This window comes from Erythranthe guttata, chromosome 4, assembly GCF_056151865.1.
Source record: "Erythranthe guttata isolate IM_541 chromosome 4, IM_541, whole genome shotgun sequence".
Lineage (NCBI taxonomy): Eukaryota > Viridiplantae > Streptophyta > Magnoliopsida > Lamiales > Phrymaceae > Erythranthe > Erythranthe guttata.
The window spans coordinates 13,859,055-13,883,541 of NC_142536.1; the positions used below are offsets into that span (position 1 = coordinate 13,859,055).

Below are 24,487 nucleotides of genomic sequence, written 5' to 3' on the forward strand. Positions count from 1 at the left end.
AGGTATGTTAGAGGTCATAAAGAAGAAAATTCATCAAATTTTTAACTTAATTGAGATAAGCTAAATATACAACTAATTACATAAAATGAAAACATAAAGTTAAATTAATAAATATGGCAAAAAGAAATTTTGAATGGGTATAACAAAACCGCCAAAACATTAAAATGAATTAAAACTTGAACTTTGTCGTTTAAATTAAATTTTACTTTGTATTAATTTTACTTCAATCCCCTGCACCGCACGGGCAAAAAATCTAGTATTAATAATTTTAATATTAGTAACTTTAGGGCTAAGCATGAGTGGGTTTTTATGGATCCTAATATAAATGTTGGTCGGTGGTTTTAGTCGGTTGGTCGGGTAATATCAACTAACCAACTTTTTTAATAATAAAAATTATTATAAATATTTAATTGTAATTCTTATTTTCTTAACGTTAAAACTCAAAAACTGAAACACAAATTTATAAACATATATGTACTATTTCCATTTCATAATTCTTATTTCCTATTATTTACTATATGTTTATTTAATGTAGAAATTTAATAAAAATGGACCTTAAGATATAGGTTCTGGTGACAAAACTTATTAGAACTAAATGATAAGTTCAACTAAACATTTGCTTCACATCCTTCATAAAATTCATTCCAAAATGACATCCCACTCACAAATTTGAAATTTACATTAAATACCATTCAAACTGCATTTATCATTTTTTTTATTCTTCATTTAATATTTTCCTTTTTCCATCTTATATTCGAAAAAAAATTAATACATAATGCACGTTTTTCTTCATGGTCATTTTTTTATCTTATATCAATAATGTAGTCATCTATAGTCCTTGTAGTTCCTATCGTCTCTTATAGGAATCTAAAACTTGAATTTCGTTCAATTCATTGCACATCCTTTGTTTGGTCATATTCATTATAATAGACTGTCGTAGACTATGGTATAATACGGTTTATTATAGTATACTACATGTGCTACGATTTACTACGGTGTACTATTCCAACCCTAGCCACCAACAACTCCCAACTGTCATCAACCTTATCAGTTAACACAGTCACAGCCAATCCCTGCCGCAGCCAACCCATATCCACCAAACCCTAGCCGTCTACTAAAATCCCTAGCCGTCAAAGAGCCCTAGTTTAATACAAATGCCTCCCACCGTCGATCAAACTTCACTCCACCATCTCCAAACGGTCGGCCATCTCCATATAATCGTTGTCTTCGCCATAATCATCCGCTCTATAAGCACGACCAGCACCGTCTTCCTATACTGTCACTTCGGGATGACAATAGGGACACATCGCCATAGCCACCGCCTCCCTCTACCACCACTTTGGGATGAGCCCTCTACCGCCAGTTCCGAATAAGCTGCCACACCAACTGCACATCCATCTTTCTCCGCCACAAAACTCAAATCTGTTAGAGAGAGAGAGAGAGAGGAGGGTTGGGGCGGAAGAAAATAGAGAGAGCTAGAGAGAGAGAGAATGCTTGAGAGAGAGAGAGAGAGAGGATCGTGATTTTTTATTACTTATTATAAGGGTATTTTCAAGTTAAAAAAATCAATAGATGTGTGTCAAATTTTATTTTTAAATAAGGATTTAGTTAAAATGTTCTATATAAGCAGTGGCGAATCTATAATGGGTCTAGGGTGTGCACTTGCACTACCTTGGATTTAAAAAAAAATTATATATATATATATATAATATATATATATATATATATATATATATATATATATATATATATATATATATATATATATATATAGAAAATAACTTAGGGTACTTTTAATATATTAAGTTAAAAGGGGACTAATATGAAAATAAGTAAAATATAACATCTTTACCTAAAAGTCAACACAAACCTTTTCACTTTATTTTCCCAATACCTCACGGCAACAGAAGCAACATGAACGAATTTTTTTTTTCTTTTCTTTACCCACAAAAATCCCTCCCCATTGTACCGGCCGCCATCACCGGAGAAAAAGTAGCAATCGCCGCCAGCCCACCGAGCCACATCTAATCCACTCAAATTAATGGCTAAACGACAACAGGTTAGCAACAATGGGTTCAACAATTTATGATTTAAGGATTGGAAAAAGGGGTTTTGATTAATTGGAGTGTTGTAGATATTTTGTTTTTTGAAATAGCAAAACTCAAATATCTAAGTGGGAAGTCGAGAAAAAGGCATGGAACGTTTTGTGGCCCTGCTGCACTCCACGTGTGTTTATGTAAATATTTTGTTAGTGTGTACATAATGAGAGAGAGTTTGTGTTGGAATATTTTATAAAATTCCCGAGACGAGAGTGGACGAGGAGATATGAGTTTCTAAATTGTGCACCACTCATCTTTTCATATGCATTTCATCATATACACGTGCAATAAAAAATTATATGTTTGACAGTTGTAGATTTTGATTTTCAAATTCTCCTTTAATTCATTTTTGACCAAATATTAAACATTCTTTATGCACTATCATGTGTTTTTTGAAGTTACATATTAGCTATTCAAATTCCAAATACAGAATCATTATGGCAATTTTAAGTGTGGTCATTAACATCAATAATTACCAGCACCACGAATTGGCACCTATAAAAGGAGCCATCTTATTTCAGACTTGACACATTTTTCAACCAACATTTTTCTTCCACATTTTCTTTCCAAAAAATTATTCTAAATTTCTAGTTCTTGTAAGTGTCGGGTGCAAGCTTCTGCTTCACTCGAAAGTGCAGTTTCTTGTGAAGCTACAACAATGAAATAGCTGGGCTGTTGTATCCCATAGGCGACACGATTAAGACCTTTCTGCACCTCTTCGAGAAGGGATCGTGAATCGTCTTAAGAGAGCGACCTAGTCTGCGCCTCACCTTGCCTATTCGACTAATTATTATTCGATTTTTTGCAGCAGATTTCCAACAATTTAAGAAGAAATTTTCTTATTCCCAATGGAGATGCATGCTGCTGTTGCAACTTCTGCTGCCCTACCGGAACAAACGAGCTCAACTGACCATTCCGCTTCAATGGGCAGTTCTTTCGACGATGGGCTAAGAAGGTGTTGTTCTACTTGAAACTCATGAAGGTAGCGTGGATCGTTACTGATGACAATCCCAATCACATAGACACTGCTGCGTTTGATGAACAACAAAAGCGGGATCACGACACATTGCTCAAAAAATGGGCCAACGACAAAGAAGATTGTAGAAATTATATACTCAACTGTCTTTCCGACGAGTTGTATGATTTCTACTCCAACTCCTACTCATCCACGAGGAAAATTTGGGCAGCCTTGGAAGACAAGTACGACTCCGAAGAAGCTGGCACTAAGAAGTACGCATGTAGCTGATATTTCAACTTTCGCATGGTGGAAGAGAAACCGGTGCTCGAACAAATCCATGATCTCCAAATGATTGTCCACGATATCGAAACTGAGGGCATCAAGATCGACGAACAAATGCAAGTCGCCGCCATAATCGAAAAGCTACCGGAATCGTGGAAGGAATTCCAAAAGACGCTTCTACACAAACAAAGCGAGTTGAAGTTGGTCAATCTCATGGCATGGCTGCGAATCGAGGAAGAAGCAAGGAAACAAGACAAAGGAAGTTATCAAGAAAAGGTACATTTAGTTTCTGCAAATAATAGACCTAAAAAGAATTATGCTCACCTTAAACCTAAGGGTAAATTTATGAAGTCAAATGGAAATAATAAATTTACATCTAACAAGTATCCTAGTCAGAATTCACAATATGGCCCAAACAAAGGTTACCATGCTCCATCTTATAATCGACCACCACCGATAAACAATGGTTATGCATTTAATGGTTGCTTTGTCTGTGGAAAACCGGGTCACAAGGCAAAAGACTGTTATCATCGAAAAACCGGTGCTCCACAGGCAAATGTAACACAAACTGTTGAAGAGCCATTAGTGGCGATGGTCACCGAAATCAACATGCTTGAAATTAATGATGGGTGGTGGTTAGATACTGGTGCGTCGAGGCACGTGAGTCACGACAAAACCTTGTTCAGAACTTATACCTCGTCCGAGGATAACAAGGTGTTGCTTGGTGATTCACACACTGTGAGTGTGATGGGCATGGGTGACGTCCACTTAAAGTTTACTTCGGGCCGTGTGGTTATTCTGAAGGATGTTCTTCATGTTCCTGCTATTAGAAAAAAATTAGTTTCTGGTTTTATGCTTAATAAGGCTGGTTTCAAACAAGTCATAGAGGCTGGTCAATTTGTACTTTCTAAGGGTGGTGCCTTTTTTGGTAAAGGCTATGCTTGTGATGGCATGTTTAAACTTAATGTTGAAATAAATGATGATTCTGCTTATGCTTCTTATGTTAATAATATGTGGCATGCATGTCTTTGTCATCTAAATAGCAAATATGTGAAAAACATGAGTAAAGTAGGCCTTGTACATAACCTATACAATGAATTTGAAAAATGTGAATATTGTAGTATGACTAAAATCACTAAACAACCTCATGTTAAAGTTGAAAGACATTATGAATTATTAGAATAATTCATTCTGATATTTGTGAATTTGAAGGTACTCATGTTAAAGTTGAAAGGCATTATGAATTATCAGAATTAATTCATTCTGATATTTGTGAATTTGAAGGTATTTTAACTCGAGGTGGAAAAAGATATTTTATTACTTTTATTGATCACCTTTCAAAATATTGCTATGTTTATCTTTTGAAAAATAAAAGTGATGCTTTTGAAAAACTTGTGATTTTTATTAAAGAAGTGGAAAATCGTTTTGAAAGAAAAATCAAATGTTTTCGAACGGATAGAGGTAAAGAGTATGATTCACTTGGACTTAAATCTCATATTGAATCTTTAGGGATCGTACATCAAGTCACCGCTCATTATTCCCCTCAATCAAATGGAGTAGTTGAAAGAAAAAATAGATCTTTGATTAATTTGACTAATGCTGTGCTCGCTAGTTCAAATGCTCCTAATTATTTGTGGGGTGAAGCTGTTTTAACTGTTAATTATGTTTTAAATCGAGTATCTAGAAAACATGATTTAATTACTCATTTTGAATTATGGCAAAATCGAAAACCAAATGTGAGTTATTTTAAAATTTGGGGTTGTCTTACTTATGTGAGAATTTCTGATCCTAAAATTCCTAAATTAGGAATTAAAGCTTATAAATGTGTTTTTCTTGGTTATGCTGATTCTGGTAAAGCGTATAGATTTCTTGACTTAGAAAATAATATTGTGATTGAATCTTTAGATGCTATATTTCATGAAGATAAGTTTCCCTATAAATTGAAAAATAGTGGGGGTAATAATAAATCTATAGAAGAACCTAGTTCATCTAGGATCACTATCACCAATGAGAACTTAGAAGAACCTAGTGTTGAAATTGAACCTAGAAGAAGTAAGAGATCTAGAATTGAGAGGGACTTTGGTCCCGATTATTTAATTTATAACGTAGAAAATGATCCTATGACCATTAATGAAGCTCTATCATCCCCTGATTCTCATATATGGGGAGAAGCCATTAATAATGAAATGGATTCTCTAATTACTAATGGGACTTGGAAATTAGTTGACTTACCTCCCGGTTGCAATGCGATAGGTTGTAAATGGATTCTTAAAAAGAAGCTTAATCCCGACGGTTCTATTGATAAATATAAAGCGAGATTAGTTGCTAAAGGTTTTAAACAGAAAGGTGATATAGATTTATTTGATACTTTTTCTCCTGTTACTAGAATTACATTCATAAGAATGTTGATTCATGTTGCATCTATTCATAATTTAATTATTCATCAAATGGATATTAAAACTGCATTTTTACATGGTGATTTAGAAGAATAATTATAGATGGAACAACCTGAAGGGTTTATTCAACTTGGTCATGAGAAAAAAAGTATACAAATTGATTAAATCATTATATGGCCTAAAACAAGCTCCTAAACAATGGCATGAGAAATTTGATCGTTGCATGCTTAACAATGGTTTTAAATGCAATGAGAGTGATAAACGCATTTATTATATGTCTAGAGAAAAATTGCATGTTATTATATGTTTATATGTTGATGATTTGCTAATCTTTGGCTCTAATATAGAAATTGTGAATTTTGCTAAAACTTTACTTAAAAATAACTCTGATATGAAAGATATGGGTGAAGCTAATGTGATACTTGGCATGAAAATAACTAAAGTACATGAAGGTATATATCTTGACCAATGTCACTATATTGAGAAAATTTTGAAAAAATATAATTATTTTGATTGCAATCCTATGTGCACTCATTTTAATAGTGTTGTTAAATTGCGTCCTACTTTAAGTGACAATGATATGGTAGATCAAAAATTATATGCGAGTATCATTGGTAGCCTTAGATATGCAACTGATTGTACAAGGCCCGATATTGCTTATGCTGTTGATGTGTTGAGTCAATTCACACATAGACCTAATGCTGAACATTGGAAAGCTTTGAGAAAAGTCATGGGTTATCTTAAGAGAACCATGGACTATGAAATATTTTATAAATCACATCCTGCTACCGTTGAGGGTTTCAGTGATGCTGAGTCTGATGACACATTTTCTACAACTGGCTACGTGTTTACATTAGGTGGAGGAGCTATATGTTGGCGCTCAAAAAAGCAACATATTATAGCTAAATCCACTATGGAGGCTGAGTTGATTGCACTAGCCTCAGCCAGTGAAGAGGCAAGTTGGTTGCGAGATCTACTATATGAAATTCCAATGTGGGAAAAACCAATGCCTCCTGGTTTGCTAAATTGTGATAGCAAAGCTGCGATTGGCCGAGTGCAAAATAAGTTCTACAATGGTAAGTCAAGAACCATTAGAACAAAACATAGCACTGTGAGGTCATATGTGAACAATGGTGCCGTAACCATTGAGTTTGTGAAATTGTGCGATAATCTTGCGGATCCATTTACAAAATATCTAACTAGAGAAAAAGTCTTGACAACATCGATGGGGATTGGACTAAAGCCTAAAGAATTGTAAAAGTTGTTGATGAGGATACTACCGCCTAGGGACTAGAGATCCTAAGAACTAGGCGAAGAAAAACGAATCTGAAAGCAACTTGATTGTGATAAAAGTGCACACTTTTATTATCCAACCCTATGATGCGTGTGCACTAATAAAGCTCGTAACGAATTGTGAGGTTGAGAAGTTGATCTCTTAATAAATCTTATAGCCCGTATGGGTGGGGTGTTGGAGTTACGTAAACACCCTTGTAAAATTCACCTATGTGAGTGTGGAAGTGGGGCTGATTCCTATGGGAATTAAAGGTTGTTCTCTAGAGCACTCACTAAAAATGGGGTAAGGCACAAGGCCGTTAATGTGCCGGCTTTAAGAAGCTTATTCGGGACACTTGAATATTATATGTGTAATACGTTTCTACGTGCCCTAAGGTTCACTAATTGAAGGCTAAGTCCACTTTGATTCTAGTACGGGAAATGTATTATACTAAGTGAAGGTTTGAAGGCATTGCACACTTTCATTATGCATAATGTTCTTTCAAGAACTCGGAATTTTGGAATAATTTAAAAAAATAATAAAATAAAATAAATATTTTAAAGATTTTATAAAATAAGTGGGGGATTGTTGGAATATTTTATAAAATTCCCGAGACGGGAGTGGAGGAGGAGATATGAGTTTCTAAATTGTGCACCACTTATCTTTTCATATGCATTTCATCATATACACGTGCAATAAAAAAATTATATGTTTGACAGTTGTAGAATTTGATTTTCAAATTCTCCTTTAATTCATTTTTGACCAAATATTAAACATTCTTTATGCACTATCATGCGATTTTTGAAGTTACATATCAGCTATTCAAATTCCAAATAAAGAATCATTATGGAAATTTTAAGTGTGGTCATTAACCTCAATAATTACCAGCACCACGAATTGGCACCTATAAAAGGAGCCATCTTATTTCAGACTTGACACACTTTTCAACCAACATTTTTCTTCCACATTTTCTTTCCAAAAAAATTATTCTAAATTTTGAGTTTTTGTAAGTGTCGGGTGCAAGCTTCTACTTCGCTCGAAAGTGCAGTTTCTTGTGAAGCTACATCAATGAAATAGGCTGGGTTGTTGTATCCCATAGGCGACACGATTGAGACCTTTCTGCACCTCTTCGAGAAAGGATCGTGAAATTCGTCTTGAGAGAGCGACGTAATCTGCGCCTCACCTTACCTATTCGACGAATTATTATTTGATTTTTTGCAGTAGATTTCCAACTGTTTGTGAAGAAAAAGACAATATTATTTAATGAAGGGATGAATTCCAAATTTTCGATCAGAACAACAATCAATTTTTAATAAATTTTGTGAAATACATTTTCTTTAAATTCAAGTGAGAGTTGAAATATATGGTTGCCACAAACGTGGGCCATGTCTGTGATTGTTTCTCTGTTAGTGTCTTATTATATTTGGTTTTTGTTGTAATACATATTTTAAGTGAGTTATTAGATTCAATTAAATCAAGTATTTTATTATATTTGAGTCAGAGTAACAATTATCAATTAATAATATTTGAGGATTAACAAGTTAATACTGATAAACATTCTTGATTTATTTTGTTGTATGAGACTTATATCGATTGGTGCGAATTTACCTTTAACTCTTGCCCATTCTATTTATTTGTAGAATATGGATCGATTTGTGATAAAAACTAAACGTCATCGGCTAGGAGAATTATCTACTTCTAATGATAATATCAATGTTGGAACGTCGACTAATGATAACGTCCAAGAAGAAACGCCAATTAATGATAGCGTCCCTGAAGAACATGCTCAAGGTATTCACAATCAATAGCAAGTAGAGGTTAATTTGAGTGCTATTGAAGCTGACCCGGGATTGAGATTGCCTATTAGTGATCTTGCCAAGACTTCTAAAGAGCTTGAAATTGTTCGAAGACCTTACTTAGAAAAAGGTCCTTGTCAACCTCGACTCTGTAAATTTCCTCAAACTACTTCATATGGACAACAACGGAAATTTATTGTAGATTGGTACAATGAGTTTGGTAGTTGGTTGGAATATAGTGAAAGTAAAGATGCGGTATATTGTTTATGTTGCTATCTATTTAAGGTTGGAGAAAGTTCCAAAGGGGGAGGTGGTAAATTCGTTAGTGAAGGTTATAGAAACTGGTACAAGAAGGAAAATTTGAGAAAACACTAGGGAAATCATGACAGTGTTCATCATCATTGCTATATGGCTTGTCAAGATTTGATGAATAATAAATATCACATAGATGTTCCTCTTGAGAGCAAAACTAAGGAATCTAAACGCGACTACTACATTCGGTTGCGTACAACAACGAAAGCCATTAGATATTTGTTAAGGCAAGGACTTGCATTTCGAGGGCATGACGAGTCAAAGAGTTTGCTAAATAAAGGTAACTTTGTGGAACTTATAAAGGTTATGGCGGAAGATAATGATGGAATTAACAAAGTTGTTTTGGATAACTCATAAGGAAATTGTATTATCACAGCACCAGAAATTCAAAAATAAATCATTAGTGCGTTTGCTCATTTAGTCTCGAAGACTATTATTTCTGATATTGGAGATGATTTATTTGCTTTGTTAGTTGACGAGGCACGTGATGTGTCCATTAAAGAACAAATGGCGGTTGGTTTACTTAATGTAAACAAGGAAGGAAAAATTATTGAAAGATTTCTTGGCATTGTTCATGTTCCAAATACGACTTCACGATGTATGGAAACTTCTCTTGAGTCTCTTCTTACAACATTTGGTTTGAGTTTGTCGCGAGTGCGTGGCCAAGGTTATGATGGAGCTAGTAATATGCAAGGAGAATTTAATGGTTTGAAGAGTTTAATATTGAAAGAAAACAAGTCTGCTTTTTATGTTCAATGTTTTGCTCATCCGCTTCAGTTAGCTCTTGTGCAAATTACTAAGAAAAATAAGCAACTTTCAGAATTTTTTGGTTCCCATGCATTGTTGGCTTACGTTATTGGAGGTTTTTGTAAACGTCAAGAGTTGCTTTGGGAGAAATAATTTGAGAAGTTAATGGAAATAGTTTCTTTTGATAATTTTGTAAGTGGTAGTGGTTTGAATCAAGAGTCCACTTTAAAAAGGCCCGGAGATATACGTTGGAATTTGTATTATTTCACAATCACGAGTATGATTAAATTGTTTCCTTCGGTGGTTGGTGTACTAGAGTGCTTAGAAAATAATAGTGACGATGTTTCTCATTGTGGACAAGCCTCAATGCTTTTAAGGAATATTATGTGTTTCGAGTTTGCTTTTGTCTTGCACTTAATGAGATCGATCTTAGGGATCACAAATGATTTGTCACAAGCACTTCAAAGGAAGGATCGGGACCTTGCAAATGCCATGAAACTTGTTATTTTTGCTAAAGATCGACTCCAATAATTGAGAGAAGATGGGTGGGACGATTTGTTGCGAGAAACTTCATCCTTTTGTGTTCAAAATAACATTCTCATTCCGAATATGAATGATGATTTTGTACTTTACTCGAGAGATGGCAGAGTATCGCGAAAAGGTACGCAAAAAACAAACTTGAATCATTATAAGGTTGATATGCTTTATACAGTGATCGATCTTCAACTTTCAGAATTGAATGATCGTTTTGACAATACTAATACGGAGCTACTTAGTCTAATATCATGTTTTGATCCAAGTAATTCGTTCTCTGCATTTGATAGAAAGGCTTTGGTGAAATTAGCTGAATTTTATCGTGAAGAGTTTGATGATAATGATCTTATAGCCCTTGAGAACCAGCTTGAGAATTATATCAGGGATGTTAAAAGTGATCAAGACTTTTCAAATATGAGTGGAGCTAGCAGACTTGCTGAGAAGTTGGTTGCCAAGAGAAAGAATATGACTTATCCATTGGTGTAATTATTATTGAAGTTGTCATTAATTTTGCCGGTTGCAACCGCATCAGTTTAAAGAATATTCTCTGCAATGAAGATTGTTAAGTCGGAGCTACGCAATCGAATGGGGGATCAAATGTTGAATGATGTTTTGGTGTCGTACATTGAAAAGATATATTGAACGGCGTTAGTATTGATGAGGTGATGATTTTTTTTCAAGAAATGGGACCACGCCGAAAGATATTCTAAAAACTTTATAATTGTATGTAAGAGATGTACATTTTTATTGTCTTGTATATTTGTTTTTTTGCATGTTTATATTTTTTTTATTGAATTTCGCACACCCTTGACGTAAAACCTGGATTCGCCACTGTATATAAGATTGTGTCTTACATCTAATTAGGTTTGGTTTGAGAGGTGTCTCAAATATTAACCCTAATAAAAAAGACTTTTAATTTTAAAATTAAGATTTTTGCAACATAAAGGTTTTCCGGAAATTTTGAATATCTTCTCAAAAAAAAAAAAACTTAAAAATATCTTATCTATTCAAAAATTAAAACAAAATAAATTTCAATTTATTCAGAAATGAATATGTCTTCACAGGAAACTCAAAACTTACTCAAAACTTATCTATAAACATGGTATTTTGGTTAGTAATTGTTCTGCTTGTGCAAAATGTACCTTTTATTAAGCAAGTTGAATTTAACATGACCTCATGTTTAGTGGACATATACAATTACATAGTTGAATAGTGAAACTCTTGATGTGGAAGAAACATGCATTTCTTCGGAAGAGAGATCGATGTCATATGAATTTGAGTTAAGTAATCGACGCTCTGTGTTGAGAAAATTTATCCTGAAATAAGAGTGGATCTTAAAATGTATTTATAATTGATTGATATGAATAGATCATAGGAAAATAATAGAGACCACAGCAGGGCGAAGAACGATGAAGTGGTATCTAATAATAAATATTTACCATTTTTCAAAATATTAACAATACTATATATGTGGCTTCAAACATATAAACTTTCATCTGATTTTAATGTATTTATTTTAATTTCTTCTCTATTTGAGATAGAATTTATCAAAAAATGTATGTTTTCTTTTTTTAATACTGAACAAAAATACATTGCAGACATCTGCACCCTAAAACTATAATATGTATAGTTTATAATCAATGATTTTTTTCCCGTGCGATGCACGGGATCATATTTTAAAAGCGAAAAAAATGATCATTTTAACAAATCGAATTTCTATCTTTATTTCGTAATATTTGAGATATATTGGTGAAAAATATGAGATTGAAGCCGGAATGATTCTTCACGGTTCAGTGTCAATTTTAATAATTGCTGAAAATATAGTTAGAAAATTAGTAAAAAAAATATTAAAAATAAATAATTACAGAAATACCATTAGAGTTTGTTAGGATTAACCAGCGTTTCTTTCTCTATATAAGATATATCTAACATAAAATATTAGGCGGCGGTTATATGCAAGCCCATTTTTTTATTAGTTCAAGACCTCCAATATAAAAATACTAATTTATCCTTAATGAAATTTAAAATCAAATAAAAAACACAAAACATTAAAAAATTAAAAAAAAAAAAAGCATTTCCTTTGTGCAAGACCAAATAAAATACATAAATCCAGAAACCTCTCTTCCTTATTTCACGACTTAAAAATATCCTCCTCCTTCTTCTCGTTCTTCTTCACAAACCCACCAAGAAATCTTACACACCAAAATTATCAAATACATACCAAACATTCACGATGGAACCAGAAACAATGATATGGTAGTTTTACGAGGGTGGAGAACACAATGAAGTATGTTTTAACCGTTTATTTTTGCTTTTGGGTCGTTTTTTTTTTGTTGGGAAAAAAATTCGACGATACAAAAAATCGGTCTGCAAATACCAATTTTTGTTACTAAAGTCGGTAACCACATTCCGATTATTTTAATAAAAATCGGTACTTAAAAACTGATTTTTGTAGTAAAAATCGGCATGACAACACCGATTTATTTTTGTATTATCGGTATTGTCATGCCGACTTGTACTACAAATATCGATTTTTAAGTACCGATTTTACTATCTGTGTTTTTTTAAGACCGTTTTCTCATACTTTCGTGCAACAACCTAGGGGATTGATAGAAGACTATTCAAATGAATTATCTAACGAATAAATATTTGAGACACGGAAAGCTCTACTCGGTTGGGTTAAAGGAATTGGTAGACGCCACCGAATGGTGATAAACATTTTCGTTTCAAATATTTAAAAAATATCGATTAACCAAATATATAATTTATTATTTAAAAAAAATCCGAAAAATATCGGTATCCGAAAACCGATTTTGTACTCAATAATCGACATTATAACGCCGATTTTGACTTGTAAAGTCGACGTTGTGTCGCCGATTTGGTTAACAAAAATCGGCATTATAACGCCGATTTTCGTATACAAAATCGGTTTGGGAAAACCAATTTGGGAAACCAACGAAAAAAAAAACCAATTTCAATCTCAATTTTTTTTCCAAAATCGGCCAAATCATTGCCACCCAACAAGAAATAAGCATAGATTAATGTTTGTTCATACATATTTATCAAGAATCGATGTTCGATTAATGTTTTCGAATTTACAAATAAAAATTTAGTAAAAAGGACATCGATGCTCGATTAATGTTTTCGAATTTACAAACAAAAATTTAGTAAAAAGAACTCGCCGGTCGGCGTCGCGGCGGTCTGGCGGCAGCAATCGTGATACTTTTTTTTTGTTTTTTTTTTTTTTAATTTTGGTCTTGAACAAATTAAAAATAGAATTTATTTGTATTTGAGTATTATTTGTGGACAAGGGTATATTTGTCATCTTTGGTCTTGATGAAATAAAATTAGATTAATTTACGGGCTTGAACTAATAAACTCTTTTATGTGATTTTGAAGTAATAAAAAAAGGACTTGCATATAACCGCCGCCAAAATATTAACATAAATAATTATAATGCAATAATAAATGATTTTATAGTTCCTACAAAAATAATATCTTCTATATTAGTTAGCTCATCAATTGATTGAAACCAAAAAAATATTTAACCAGGTACAAACTATGTTTCGATCAACTTTAACAAATAATTACATAGAAATAGATAACTAACTGAAAGTATTAAACCCTTGAACACTGATATTGCATCAAATAAGAGAATATGATTATAAATTTACCATCCATCTTTGATCGTAATTCTTGAACTTTCAGAATTGAATTTCAAAGTCTCTCAACTTTTCTCCATATAATTGAGGCTGAAATGTGAGAAATCTCAACACTTATCTGTTCAAAATTCTCGTTTCTCCTTCTCTCTCCAACTGTTCGGGGTTGCTAATAAATATCACATGACATGTAATAGAACAACTCAACATGAACAAATATATAAATGCATGCAGAGAGACAAAGATATTACAAAATCTATTTCTCTAACTCCTTCATAGTAGTATATAGTATAATACTTGTACCAAAAGGCGAAATCACTCGTCCCAGGACCTCCATCCCTTGGCCCGATAATTATTTGATAGAAGAATGTAAATTATGGTGACTCAACAGCCCGTTATGGTAGCGGACTCGGACCTGGTGCCCACAAGGAACCAACCCTCATCGGAGGTAAAATCACCATTGTGGCTGTCAGGATTCGATCCTAGAACATTGTTACAACTTACCACACTGGAACCAGTTGAACTATACCCATACAGACATCCTTAATAGTACTGTTATACATGGAAGTTGCATATTTATTTGAGTAACACTTGCATGTTATTGCAGATTTTCCAATATATTTAGCTAATAAACAATGTTGGTACATAAAAAAGCTAATATTACTTACCTATAAAAATTAGGATTGTGCATGGATCGGTTTTAACCACCAACCAATCCATTTTCGACCCATAATATGTGACGGATAATCAACCATCAACCGACTCATTTAAGTTGGGTCGATAATCTCAACCAGCCCATGTATAGGTGGGTCGATAATGGTTTCTAATATGCTATAAAGTTGGTTAGTCGGGTAATATCGGCCAACCAACTTTATTTATTAATTTATTATTTATTAATATTATTTAAAATGTTTAATATTTTTAATTTCTATTTTATCTCACATTTATTAAATTGTTCAGTATAGACCAAAATCTTAAAAGCAATAAATCTAACATAATTATCTATTTTGAACTATTTTAATTTTAAGACATATAGCCTAAATTTTTGGACGATTATTATTTGTTGAACTATTTATGTTTAATTGCAATATATATGGCCCGTAATGTTTTGAAAATTTTATTTGAATATTGTTGAACTAGTTATATTTAATTTATAAAAGATATAGTTTTATAACTGAAACACGTGGATTATTTCCACATTGTGTTTTTAACTTTCTTATTTTTTAAACTAAATTTTAGTTATGGAATAAGTAGTGCTTAGTGGGTTTAGTATATGGCTTAGTGGGCTAAGTAGTGCTTAGTGGGTTAAATTGTGAATATTATTTTAACTACCCAACTAACCCACTAACCCATGTTCTTGAGTGCTCTTGTAGTTGGTTTTCTTGCAGATCATGGGCTGAGGAGTGGATACTTGGAATGCCTATAAATACCGACTTCAATACTCAAGGAAGATGATCGATTCTACAAAATAAAAACCGAGGGCTGAAGAATATTCACGAGTGTTTTAGAGTGGTTTTAGAATCGGTCGTTTGTACTCCTCATGAGTACAATCTTTACGTACTCCTTATGAGTACATTCTTTACGTACTTCTCATAAGTACATTCTTTGTAGTCTAGATTGTTTAGTATATATGTTTCTAGACTTGGTTGTAAGAATGATCAAGATAGTGATTCATTCATAAGTTCTTTACGTACTCCTCACGAGTACATCTTTGAAATCTAGAATTTTTAATATTTTTCTTTTAGTATCTAGATTTGATTGTAAGAATGATCTTGAAAAAGATTCATTCATAAGGAAGAAGTTTTCGCACCTCTTCTGTTTGTATTCTTGGAATACTGATTTTAATATATTTTTCCGTCCTGTAAAGGGCAAGTTCACAAGTCTTTACTTGTGAACATTTTTAATTCTGAGTACTGTCTTTTAATCTTTATATTTCCGCTGCATGTTGTCTCAAGTGTCACAACATTTCAAATAACATCTCTGTATAATACGAATTCGGGACCATAAATTCTTTCAATAACAACTAATAAAATATGAAAAATATTTAGATGAATAACCAATCAACCAAACCATCAATCGACCGACTAAATTGGTTTACAACCATCACCCAACCCATATAAATTGGGTCGATAACGATTTCCAATATTGGCCAAATTTGGTTGGATGGGTTGGATTGAGTTGGTCTTATGAGTGATTTTTAACCAAACCGACCAACGCACAACCCTAATAAAAATATTTACAATTACTCTCATTTAATAAAATTTATTCCTAATCTCCAATAAGATATATTGGCAGTAGGTATAAGCCGGCCACGAATGGGGTCGGGTCCGGGTTCGGGTCTGACTATTAGGGGACCCGAAATCGACCCGTGGGGAGGCGGGTCCGGGTTCGACTTTGAGGAGATTCGAAACTGACCTGTGGGAGGCGGGTCCACCCGGGTCCATCCCACTAGAATATTAAAAAAAAAATTTGCAAAAATATATTGAAGAATATTCAATATGGTCCGTTTTGTTTATTAAATTATCTAAGTTTTGGTCCCTTCGAATTTTTTTGAAAATATATTGGTGAATAATTTGAAAAAAGTTGAATAATAATACGAAAAAGAAATTAACGTTTGTTTTACAAAATAATTATTTTCGGAATGATTTTTTTTTTGTTTATTATTTTCGAAAATGGGTCAAACATAGTCAGAGCTTTTGTATAGATCTTGGAGCCTATTTTTCGGCCGGATTTGTTGCTTTTATTTTGTTTATTGATTTTTTGTTTTTTGAGAAAATATATAGACGAATACAAGCCATAAGTTAGGACAGCCAGAACCCTCGATATAATTGAATAAAATAAAACAATAATTATTAAACAAAATATGTACAATAATAAATTTTTATGAAGTGACAAATTTAACCATCAAATGAGCAGGAAAATTTGCCCTAGAATTTACCAGGATCAACCTTACTTGTCACAGTTATGTGTTTGAAGAAAATTATTATAAGCATAAACAGGATGTCTAAACAATATTAATGTGTTCATCGATTGAAGGATTGGGGTTCTTTGGCAATATAAGGGCAAAAAAAAAAAAAATACTCAAGTTACATAAAATTTATGGCATACAAAAAATTAAAGAAAAATGAATCTCAATTCACTAGACTTGTAATGAAATGGCTCGTCGTCGCACACACGAACTACCGAAATCTAAGGAGGGGTTGGAGGAGAAGTGTGTGGGAGGGATGCTCCCACACCATTGATTCCCACCATTCTTTCTCTCTTTGGAGTATGTTGATCTCTCTCAGAGATGGTGGAGCAGAATAATACGTTTGTCCATCGTCCACGACAGGAAAATACAACGGCACTTCGTTTAATAATGGACATCCCCTCAAAGTAATTTCCTCAATGCTAATGCACTTGATTGTTGCCTTGCATATGCTCTTCAGTTTTGGTAGCTTATATAGCCATATCTTCTTTAGTTTGTGGAGAGAGTGATATATATGAGATGTACCGTTGAAGATAGACGACGCTATATTATTCATACGTCCTTCTTCTTCGTCTTCTTCTTCCTTTTCACTTGATCTTGTGAAGATCTCCTCTATCTCGATACAGTTCTCAATAGAGAGTTGTTCAAGGTTTGAGAGTTGCGACACTGATACTCCCAACTTCTTCATCTTGTTACATCCTACGACGCTCAGCTTCTTAAGATACGAAAATATTGCCTGCGAGGGAACAACATGACCTCTTACGTGCTCATGGTTTCTCGTGATGCACTCTATTCCTTCGCACCATTTAATTTCCAATGTTTGAATGGATTTGGGATTATCTAATATTGGAAAATCGTCCACTAAGCATCCGCTTACGCCCTCACAACACACAAATTCTAGGTGTTGGATGTCGCGTGCCAACATAGTCATGCTTCTCTCTTCTTCTTTCTTAAGGTCGTTTTTGTACAAAATCACTTTAGTATAATCCACCCACTTTACGTTGGTAGTTTTATAGGCGGCTTGCTTTCCCACGAAGACGGAATAGAAAACACCAACCTCCTTCCTTTGTTGAGATTGAATAAACCGATTAAAATCACACCTACTCTTTACTCGCCCACTGAACTCTTCCAGCTCATCCAACCTCTCCAATTCATCTAACGGTGCTTCTATTTTATCCGGAATATGGAGACGCTGAAGATATGGAAAATTGAGTAAGATACATTTTGGTAAAATCTCCATTTCAAATGTTCCCCCCATTAACAACCATTTGAGATTGACGAGTTTCTCGACTCCTGGAGGCAATTCCCTTATCCTTGTCCATGAGAGGTCCAATTGCTTTAGTGCTTTCATCTTTCCCAAGTACGGCACGTTCACAAGATTTGAACAACCTTCGAGGATCAAGGCCTTCAAAGTCTCCAAGTCGGACAAAGAATTTGGCAACTCATTAATACCGGTATGGGACAAATCGAGAGTGCTCAGGTTGTCCATTCGCAAAAAGAATGATTCTGGAATGACGTGCAAGTTTTGATTCCAATCCAAACGCAATGTAGACACGTAAGGGCAATTTGGAGATATACCATCTGGAATTTCCACTATGTTATTTCTCATCAAGGACACCTTGTCAAGATCATTTGTCCATTTTCTTTCATTTGGAATTCTTTTCAATGATTTGTACCCAACTTTCACCATACTCTTACCTTCGGTAATCCTCAACGCCATAGCTCTTACTAGATCATGCATTTTCACGCAATCTTCATCTTCGTAATCACGGGTCCTTTCCAGCAAGCAGACGTTCACTAATTTATTAAGTATCGAATGACCCTTGTCAACTTGCTCCTTCACGCGCTTTCTTTGACCCACTAACTCCTCTAAGATGAACCTTCCGATTAGTTCTTTTCTTTGGATCCTATAGTCTTCTGGATACAAAGAACAATACAGGAAACATAGTTGTAACTCTGTGTACCAAGTGCTTCTTCCTTGCCTTATATGATCTGGATCCAATCTATCGAAACTGTATTTAAGTACTTTGAAAACCTTATCTTCCATCTCATGTTGCCCCATAACAGATTCCTTTAATTCGACCAATGCATCTCTCCACACACGAACATCGGTCTCGCCCCTCATGCCACCAGCTACGGTGATGATCCCTAACGGCAAACCGTCACACACTTCCGCCATAGACTTGGCAACATGTTGTATTGGATGACTAAGTGTCGTCTCTTGTCCAAGAGTTTCTCTAAATAGCTCCCACGCTTCATCCTCACTCAGAATTTTTACTTCAATCACTTCTCTGCAACCAATGCGCCGACAAACTTACAACGAACGAGTTGTTATCATCAATCTACCACCCTCCACACCAAGTGGATCTCCCAACTTTTCCAAATCAATATTTCCCCATACATCATCTAATATCATAAAAAAGTTCCTTCTTTGAGACAACGCTCCATACAAACTCGACGCTCTCTTGTCTTCGCTATCCTCATCTGAAAGAAGTATATCTAAAGAACGAGCTATTTCGTCTTGCAACTTGTTTATGTTCCTAACATGAGACACTGTAACCCAAACAACACTGTCTTGCATTTCTCTCACAAGTTTGTTATGGATGTGCTTTGTCAAAGTCGTCTTCTCGACACCACCCATACCATAAACCCCAATGCTCTTCACTTCATCATTTACCAAACGTTCCCAAATTATTTCGACGTTTTTCTCAAATGCTTTGCCAATCAGCCTCTTGGTAAGCAACTCCTGCCCTCTTTTCCCATCAACTACATCAAGTAGAAGCTCGCCGAAATTCTGACTCCGGTCAAGAAGCTCAACTACTCTTTGATTGAGTTTTGCTTCCCGATCTCCAGTTCGGACCCTACTAAAATATCCTTGTGATTGTACTTGATTCTCCAATTCAAGAAACTCGTCTTCTATCATTTTTACATTTATTAACCAATTCTCAACTTCTCTTTTTCTTTTCTTCTTACCGGAAAGCTCGGCATTCTTCACTTGGTTCGTGACATCAAATTCTCGATCGCTCAATGTCTTTAAGTTTCTTTGCAGAGTTTCAAAAGTGGAGTGGAAGTTCAACCTGTCCCGTACTCTGTCTATTCCATATTCTACCAACTTGTCCATTTTTAACCACTCTTATAATTCCCTGCACAAAACGTCATTGCAACAAAATTCTTCTAAAAAAAATGGAAAAAATGAAAACAAGAAGAAAAAAAAAGGAAGGAAAAACCACTCAAAAAAGGTAAAAGATTACTGCAACAAAATAAGATACTAAAAGGAATTAAGTAATACCTAAAATGGAGAACTCAGATAGTCTATAGTGAAATTAGATTAACAAGACATTTTCTTATAGAGTGAGTAATGAAAGGCTAATCGATGTATGGTTATAGTCAACATATACGGTCAGGCCCGATCATGGGGTGGGGCGAGCAGGACCCACACGACCAATTTTTCACGTATATATATATATATATATATATATATATTATTTTTTATGTGCAAAACAATTATTGTGTTATTGTTAAAAAAAGTTTATTCTTCTATTATTAATTTAAAAAAACAGTTTAAAAACAGATATAAGATTTAATATTCTTTTTTATTCAAACAAAAATTATTCCATAGTACTTCTCTAAAATGTTGCTTTACATAGTCTTTTTAATGAGTTTTGCCACTTCGCACCCTTGAATTAACCATTTTGGCACTTTGCATTCTTAAATTACAAAATTAGCAGAATGCACCCTTTAAACATAGACTGTTTGGCACTTTGCACCCCAAATCACTTTTGGCTTAGAAAACTTACCTAAAACTTGCTGGGTAACCTGAAAGATGAGCATATTCTTGTTATCTATCCTCTTCTCTCAATTGTTAATCACCCTTCCACCATTTTTATTTTTCGTTCCTTTAATAAAAAATTCTTAATATCTTTAATTTCTAGCCATTTCTTTGAGTGGTAAATCTATATAAACACTAAACAATAATGGCAAATCACTTTTTTTTTTAAATAGTAAAATGACAAAATAAGGCTATTGGGATGTTTATTTGATGGCAGAGAGCTGGTGCCTATTAGTTTCATGATGGGAGGAATTTTGTGCTCCCATTGAATAATCTGGATCTAAAAAATGATTAAAAAATAGCATTACCATGGAATAAAACTTGATCTTCTGAAGGTGTGGTATCGAACTCTTGTCTATATATTCCGGCCATTCTTGAGTTTTAGTTCATAATTTACATATTAAGGCAAATAGAAATGGCTAAGAAGAATTTATGATTTTTTTGATTAAAATGACGAAAGATAAAAATGGTGGAACGACGATTAAGAATTGGGGGAAGAAGATAGATAATTAGAGAATTAGAAATTTGCCCATCCTCCAGGTTTTCAGCAAGTTGCAGGTAATTTTTCTAAGCCAAAAGTAATTTGAGGTGCAAAGTGCCAAACAATTTATGTTTAAAGGGTGCATTCTGCTAATTTTGTAATTTAAGGCCGTAGAATGCCAAAAGAGTGTAATTCAGAGGTGCAAAGTGTCAAAAACCCCTTTTTTTATCTAGATATACATTAACATTTTCAATCTTCTACGGTTTTTATTAACAAATAATTTATTTATATTATGTCATTAAGCATAATATGCCAAAAAAAAAAAAAATGGGGTTTGCTCCCAAACTCCCATATTATTAATCATACAACTTATATTATCCCTCCCAAATACGTCGGACCAGCCCTACATATGGTCATTCCATTTTGTGGTAGAGTTTTGGTACAGTAATACAGAAAAAATATGTTTTTTTAGGTGAAATTTTTAAAAGTTTTGAATTGATCATGTAAATTAAAATTATTTGTACACGTCCATACTACATACTTTAGGCCATGAAAAAATCAGATTAGTCAACAATAAATTTAAAAATAAGGACCGATGTTTTCTAAAAAAATTACAACCTGAGGAGCTTCTTGCTAATTTTTCTAACACAAGGAGTTTTTGAGCTATTAGAAACAGCACAGGGAGGTCTGTGTTGTTAGCTCGAAAGAATAAATACTGGGAATTTTCGCAAATATTAAGTACGACTTTCGAGTTGAGTCACGAAAGGGAGAGAAATTTGATTCACCTGAAGTTTGTTAAATTAAATCCTTTATGGCTTCAGATCTGTAACTGCATAACTACACAAACGGCAAAGCAGTCAATTACAAGAAAGATAAAATATTATAACAATTCTTTTTTTAACAAAGAATTGTATATTTGTATAGCAAAATACATATTAATAAAACACTAAAAAGGGAAATTAAATCACCTGAAATGGAAGCTTAATTATTAGCTAAACAAAATGAAGAAAGAAAAAATTGCGGAGCACTGGGAGGCGATCTGAGGTAGTATTTGAGTGGTTGAAAGTATGCATTGACTGATTATATTTGTGGTTATTATGGTCAACTATATAAACCCACCTTGGGTTCCTTCGACCCTACATCCGGTGATAAACACCGGGTGGGTCTTCTGTTGCCACATGTCCCTTTTTTTATTTTTCTAAAACCCCTAAAAGTAAATCCTAGGGAAGAATATATTATAAAATACAAAAAATAGACACATGACGGCAGAAGATCCACCCGGTGTTTATCACCGGGTGTAGGGTCGAACAAATCACCCACCTTGCCCAAGATTTCTTACAAATTAAGCATCAAAAAGTTAATACTGTAGTCTTAATTAAAAGAACAATTTGTCTTTTAATTTAATTTTACTTTAGAGTACACCATGCAGTGGGGAAGCAAGCCGGTGTAGGGCCAAACGCGGCCATGCCCCCCTAAAATTTTAATTTTTTTTACTAGTATATATATATATATATATATATATATATATATATATATATATATATATAATTTATTGAATTTTTATTGTGCTTCTATATTTTTTAACATTTCTTTTAGAAGAATAATATTAAACAATTTACTTTTATATAAAAAGTAAAATTAATTAGTATTTTGTAGTTGAAGAAAACATAGAAAAATAATAAATGAATCTACTCAAGCCCATCCTTAATTGAAAGAAAAGTCCACTAAATTATATCTATATATTTATTTAGTTCATTCAAAGTCTGAATTAATGAAAAAAAAGGTTCTAAAAAAAAATCTTTTCCTATCTTTTGGTTTTGTAAAAAAAATCCCTATTCTTTCTTTCTTTTTTTTTTTTTTTTTTCAGGGGCGCTACTCCCGAATCATCTAAGTTTAAATATTTTAGTGTATATTCGGCCCTCTAGTTATAAAATCTTGGGTTCGCCACTGACACCAAACATATTCATTAATTATTATAAACCAAGTTACTTATGTAATTACTTGACATGTTTGGTAGTGTAAAATCATAAATTTTAATGGTTTAATTCTACTTTGCACTCTTGAAATATAACGTTTTGGAACTTAACATCATAGAAAAGAATTAATAGCACTTTGCACCATCGAAACGCTATAAATCATGCATATAATGCACCCCGAATGAATTTTTAAAGTTAGTGAAAATAATTTAATATTTTTACTGAGATTTTTTTAGAATGCTAAATATCAAATATTTTTTTTATATCAATCAATCATTTTGAAACTATAAAGTACAAATATTAAAAATATATCTCATCAACAAACTTAAAAATTATAATTTCTATCACATAAAAATATTTTACAAAAAAGAAAAACATCTATCAGCTATTTTGTTATTAAGTTATTTGAAAATTATTTCTTACAAAGATTTCTATGAATTATTTTCACCAAATACAATAAAAGATTCATGAATCGCATAATTGAGTGAGTTTTTTTTATGAAAAAATAGTTTTTCTTTTCAGTAATTCAGTTAATTTTTTTTTTTCGCAATACTTTTCACGCTCGAATGAGATTGGATGTAGAAGAAAATAACAATTAAATTTATTATTTTACACCCTAGAATAAAGAAAAAGAAAAAGAAAAGACCAATAGAAATAAAATTTCCCTAATTAATTTTTAAATATTCATCAATTCAAGATGCATTGTGAGTGATTTATTGGTTTTGGGGTACAGAATGCTATTATTTTTTTTAAAAGGTGCAAAGTGCCAACATTCTACATTTCAAGGATGCCAAGAGGAATTAAGCAATTTTTAATTCTTCAAGATGTTTTATTAGTACCGTACTCAATAAGCAATTGTACTAAACTGAACCGGACATTTAATTGTGATTTTGGTAATTGGGTTTCACGTAGTCTATTAAGGCTGCGGCTATATGCAAGACTAATTCTACTTGTGCAAGACCAAATTAAAATTTTCAATGTATAAATACTATAATACCCTTATTTATTAAAAAAATAAAAAAATTCCAAATATGCAAGACCAAAAATTCAAAAACACAAAAAACCCTATCACAAGACCACAAAACCACAAGACCAACTCTCATCTTCTCCATCTTCCAAAACCCACAAGACCTTTCTCCTTCATCCTCCATTAACCCACAAAACCTAGAAATTCAAA

The 24,487-nt window shown here is 33.3% G+C and overlaps 2 protein-coding genes and 1 pseudogene across 3 annotated transcripts; 1 reads left to right on the forward strand and 2 right to left on the reverse strand.

Moving 5' to 3' along the window:
- Positions 1-8,651: 8,651 nt before the first annotated feature.
- Positions 8,652-11,107, forward strand: LOC148771193 (uncharacterized; annotated as a pseudogene).
- A 5,882-nt stretch (positions 11,108-16,989) lies between these two features.
- On the reverse strand, positions 16,990-22,418 carry LOC148771194 (putative disease resistance protein At4g27220). 2 transcript variants are annotated; one of them, XM_088816936.1, is made up of 3 exons: positions 22,303-22,418; positions 22,120-22,163; positions 16,990-20,167 (listed from the first exon to the last, which is right to left on the reverse strand). In XM_088816936.1, the coding sequence occupies exon 3, from the start codon at positions 19,201-19,203 to the stop codon at positions 17,236-17,238; it is 1,968 nt and encodes a 655-aa protein (XP_088673062.1). In that variant the 5' UTR covers positions 19,204-20,167; positions 22,120-22,163; positions 22,303-22,418; the 3' UTR covers positions 16,990-17,235. The 2 variants fall into 2 exon arrangements, with proteins under 2 accessions (XP_088673062.1, XP_088673061.1); XM_088816935.1 differs by lacking the exon at positions 22,303-22,418 and having other exon boundaries at positions 22,120-22,171.
- Positions 19,339-20,145, reverse strand: LOC105973316 (putative disease resistance protein At5g43740). The gene has a single exon (XM_088817528.1). It carries the CDS (start codon positions 20,143-20,145, stop codon positions 19,339-19,341), a length of 807 nt encoding a protein of 268 aa, XP_088673654.1.
- Positions 22,419-24,487: the final 2,069 nt, after the last annotated feature.

What these genes read in the sequence shown, in the direction of transcription:
- LOC148771194 (XM_088816936.1), bottom strand. Translation starts at nt 19,203, where the DNA reads ATGGCGGAAGTGTGTGACGGTTTGCCGTTAGGGATCATCACCGTAGCT.
- LOC105973316 (XM_088817528.1), bottom strand. Translation starts at nt 20,145, where the DNA reads ATGGACAAGTTGGTAGAATATGGAATAGACAGAGTACGGGACAGGTTG.